The sequence below is a fragment of the Quercus suber genome, unplaced genomic scaffold (assembly GCF_002906115.3).
Source record: "Quercus suber isolate HL8 unplaced genomic scaffold, Cork oak 2.0 scaffold_508, whole genome shotgun sequence".
NCBI classification, from domain to species: Eukaryota; Viridiplantae; Streptophyta; class Magnoliopsida; order Fagales; family Fagaceae; genus Quercus; species Quercus suber.
In genome coordinates this window covers 181,095-184,892 of record NW_027069957.1, presented here as the reverse complement: position 1 = coordinate 184,892, position 3,798 = coordinate 181,095, and the positions used below count along the sequence as shown (strand labels likewise).

Sequence of the window (3,798 nt, the reverse complement as noted above, 5' to 3'; positions counted from 1 at the left end):
TTTTTCTTATGAGTGTCGTTTGGGATTCCCATACGCATTAAATATAATGCGGCGGCGTTTCGCAAATCGTGGCATACGTGTCACGAGCTGGTGGGTGGAGTTAATGCCTTGATTTGGTGGGACTCTTGGGCTTCCCGCTGGTTTTTTGCAGTTTCCCAAAGCTTTAATTTAAAACTTCTCCTTACTCACATTTTCCAAAAATCGCTCAATCATTTGCTTCGATTATCTTCTCCGGTGATCTCTTTCTACCCATTTTCTGCGAACCAACAAGTGGTGGTGTTCCCTTTTGCAACTGCTTTCTTGAGGTATGTTTTCTTTTCTTTTTGAGCTTTGCCTCCTTTTTTGTTTTGCTGCCATATGTGGTTTCTGATTTATTCCTTTTTCCCCCTTCTTTTTTGTATATGCTTGGTTTCTTCTGTATTTTTAGCAAGTGTTGCTTTTCTTGTGTTTTCATGGTCCATAGCTCCGAAGTTAGGATAGACTGCCCCTCAATTTCCTTCCTTTTTGCGCGATTAGGGGATCTTTGGGAAATTTTCCCCATTTAGAAAATTTCGTTTTTGAGGGTAACTTTTAGGCGTTGCGTTGGGCGAGTTATTGCCCTTGCTTCGTCAGTCGGTCGATTGGTTCGAGGGTTTAGTGAGAGAGGAAGGAACCATGTCTGAGGTTAGGTCTAGCGACCTCGATACTGGATTATCGTCAAGCGGTGATCCAGTGGAGGGAGGTTCGGTCGTTTCTTCCCCTCGAGAGGTTAGGGCTTTTCACGCCCTTGGGGAAATGTGTGGTTTGGATGGGATAATCTGGGTAGGTTCAAGGACAGGTTCCAATTTCCAGAGAGGGTTCGCGTTCGTCTACCTAGTGACGAGGATAGGGCCAGCCACTTTTTTCCGGGTGAAGTGTGTTTTTATGAGTCGGCCTTTATTTGCGGGCTTAGATTTCCGTCCACCCGTTCCTGATGGAACTTTTGCATCATTTCGGCATTGCTCCCGGGCAGCTCATGCCCAATTCGTGGAGAATAGTGATCAATTGTATGGAAATATGGTTGGCCGCTAATGGAGATATGATCAGGATAAGTGAACTCATTTACCTGTATCGTTTGAAGGAGTCCAAAGAGTATGGTTACTATGAGTTAGTTCCTTGGACGAGGGATACTAGGATCGTGAGGGGTTTGCCTTCGTCCTTCAGGTATTGGAAATCCAGGTTTTTCTTTGTGTCGGGGGATGATTTTGAGACTCAATCCAGCGCGGATTGGGGTGATATACCAAGGTTGCATCGTCGGTGGGGGACCCGGCTTTAGGTGCGTCAGTATTTCTATTCGTCGTTCTTGGTTTTGATTTTCTCTGCTAATCTGTGTTGCTGATCCTCATGCCCCCTTGTTGCGCAGTTAAGAGACGGCCCAAACTCAAAAGCAGGCATAAGGAGCGCGTCGAGACCGCCATTGGTTACGCCCAGACGATTGAGAGTTGGGAGGACCTGGTAGACCCGCGAACCTTGGCCTTTTACAACCTCGGCCAGATCCATCTCCTTACGTTCTACGTTCCATCGATATCGAAGGCAAGAAAAGTAAGTGCTGACCTCGTCAAGGTTGACTTTTACTGACACCCATGTGAACTTTCTTCTGACTGTTTCCTCTTTGCAGAAATGACGACCAAGTTTAAGAAGGATATGTACGCGAAGATGAGGGATAAGAAAGACGAGCCGCTGTCTAACATCGGGAGGAAGGCGGTGCGAGTCAAGGGAGTTGCTCCTACTGCCAGTCAAAATGTTTCCGTCAATCCCATTGTCTCCGTCACTGAGCAGACGAGGACGGCTTCTCCGGCAACGTCAATCGAGGAGATCCCTACTCCGGCTTCGAAGAAGCAGCGGACATCGGGGAAGGAGAAAGCTGACTCACGCTCGTCAACGATATGGGATGACGAGAGGTTGGCCGTTGACCGGGCTCACGAAGTGGTGACGACGAACGACCTCAAGGTCTTCAAAGATGTGCCTTTCACCGAGGTTGCGTCTCGCCATATTCAGAGGCTTGTACAGGTAGAGTAGTCTTTATTCTGTCAAACCACAAAACATTTTTTTTTTTTTTTTTAAACCCAACTTCTTTTCTAGGTGCTGGGGGAAAGTATTCACATTACTTCCGAACATCTCACGCAAGAGGCTAGGGTGGCGTCACTGACATCCAGGATGGAGAATCTAGAGAAGGAGAATTCAGAGCTGAAGAGGAACCTCGTCGAGTCTATGGACGAATCCAACACTTCGAAGGAGAAGGTCAAAACTTTATCTGCTGACCTGAGGGCTGAGCGCCAGCTGAATTTGGAGAAGGACGAGCAACTCTTGAATGCTAAGGAGAGTTTGAAGACCATTGCTGCGAGGTCTATCGAGGCCTTTCAGACTACAGACGAGTATCAGACTGTCCTCTTCAGCTGGTACTTCAAAGGTTTCGAGCTCCTTAGAAGGTACCTCGTCAAGCATCCTTCCGGAGTGGATATGGAAAAATTGGACCTGGAAGAGGTGGACCAGGAGATGGCTGCTGACGAGGTTGTCTCATCTTCTGCCATTCAGCCTGATGTTTCTGTAGATGTTCCTGCCAGGAGTGGTGCCAACGAGGATGCTCCTGGTGACGATGAAGCCGCTTGAACTAGACACCTGAAAAATTTTCTCTTCTTTTTTTTTTTTTTTTTTTTTTTTTTTTGATGCCCTTCATGTTTCGGGCCATCATGCAATTCTAATTTCTGAACAATTTTTCCGTTTATTTTGGTTTTTTGGTTGTAAAAACGATGATGATTTATTCTAGGCCTTAATTAAATATAGCTTTTTTGTTCTTGAGGCCATTACTTGCTTTAATTTAATGACTTACCTCTTTTGATATGAAGACTTTGCTTGTCAGTGACGCTATTGCTTTATTCGTCAAGGCGGAATTTGGCTGCCTTGGCCTTAAGTGACTAATGCTTGTTTTAGGAAATTTTCCTTCGTCAGTACCTTACGCCCGTCAAGGCGTAATTTCGTTGCTTAGCATAGGCTTTTGTCGTTAGTAGTTTACATCCGTCAGTGCGGAATCTCACTACTTAGCCAATTTTTTTGGCTTTTCGATGACGTTGAACTTTGTCGTCAGTAGTTTACACCCGTCAATGCGGAATCTTACTACTTAGCCAATTTTTTGGCTTTTCGATGACATTGAACTTTGTCGTCAGTAGCTTACATCCGTCAATGCGGAATCTTACTACTTAGCCAATTTTTTGGCTTTTCGATGACATTGAACTTTGTCGTCAGTAGCTTACATCCGTCAATGCGGAATCTTACTACTTAGCCAATTTTTTGGCTTTTGTTAGGTTCTTTGAGCGAGCCTGTTGGAACACAATCATTAGCTGAATAATTTGTTTATTGAGAGTTATTGACGAATATGTTTTTAGATTACATCTACTGATGATATTTCTTCAAATGTTCAATGTTCCATGGTCTGGGGAGTTTTTGCCCGTCTAAGGTTTCCAGATGGTAGCTTCCTCGTCTGGAGTAATGAGTGACTTTGTATGGTCCCTCCCAGGTGGGGCCGAGCTTTCCTTGAGTTGGGTCTTTGGTTGCCTGTGTTACTTTGCGCAGACGAGGTCTCCTATGTCGAGTCGTCTAAGCTTCACCCTTCTGTTGTAGTATTCCATCATTTTCTTCTGGTATTCCGTCATTCTGCTGAAGGCTTTGTCTCGCACTTCGTCGAGGCAGTCCAGGTCAAATCGTAATGAGTCGTCATTTTCCTCTTCGTTGAACACTTCCCGTCGAGTGCTGGTTACTCCGACTTCAACAGGGATTACTGCT

General features: G+C 45.3%; 1 protein-coding gene across 1 annotated transcript; it reads left to right on the top strand.

Moving 5' to 3' along the window:
• Positions 1-1,638: 1,638 nt before the first annotated feature.
• Positions 1,639-2,657, top strand: LOC136063291 (uncharacterized). Its single transcript, XM_065763468.1, has 2 exons — positions 1,639-2,028; positions 2,101-2,657. The coding sequence occupies exons 1-2, from the start codon at positions 1,639-1,641 to the stop codon at positions 2,626-2,628; spliced, it is 918 nt and encodes a 305-aa protein (XP_065619540.1). The 3' UTR covers positions 2,629-2,657.
• The last annotated feature ends 1,141 nt before the right edge of the window (positions 2,658-3,798 follow it).

Coding starts and splice junctions, on each gene's coding strand:
- LOC136063291 (XM_065763468.1), top strand. CDS start 1,639: ATGACGACCAAGTTTAAGAAGGATATGTACGCGAAGATGAGGGATAAG. Junction 2,029..2,100: donor ATATTCAGAGGCTTGTACAG/GTAGAGTAGTCT, acceptor CTTCTTTTCTAG/GTGCTGGGGGAAAGTATTCA.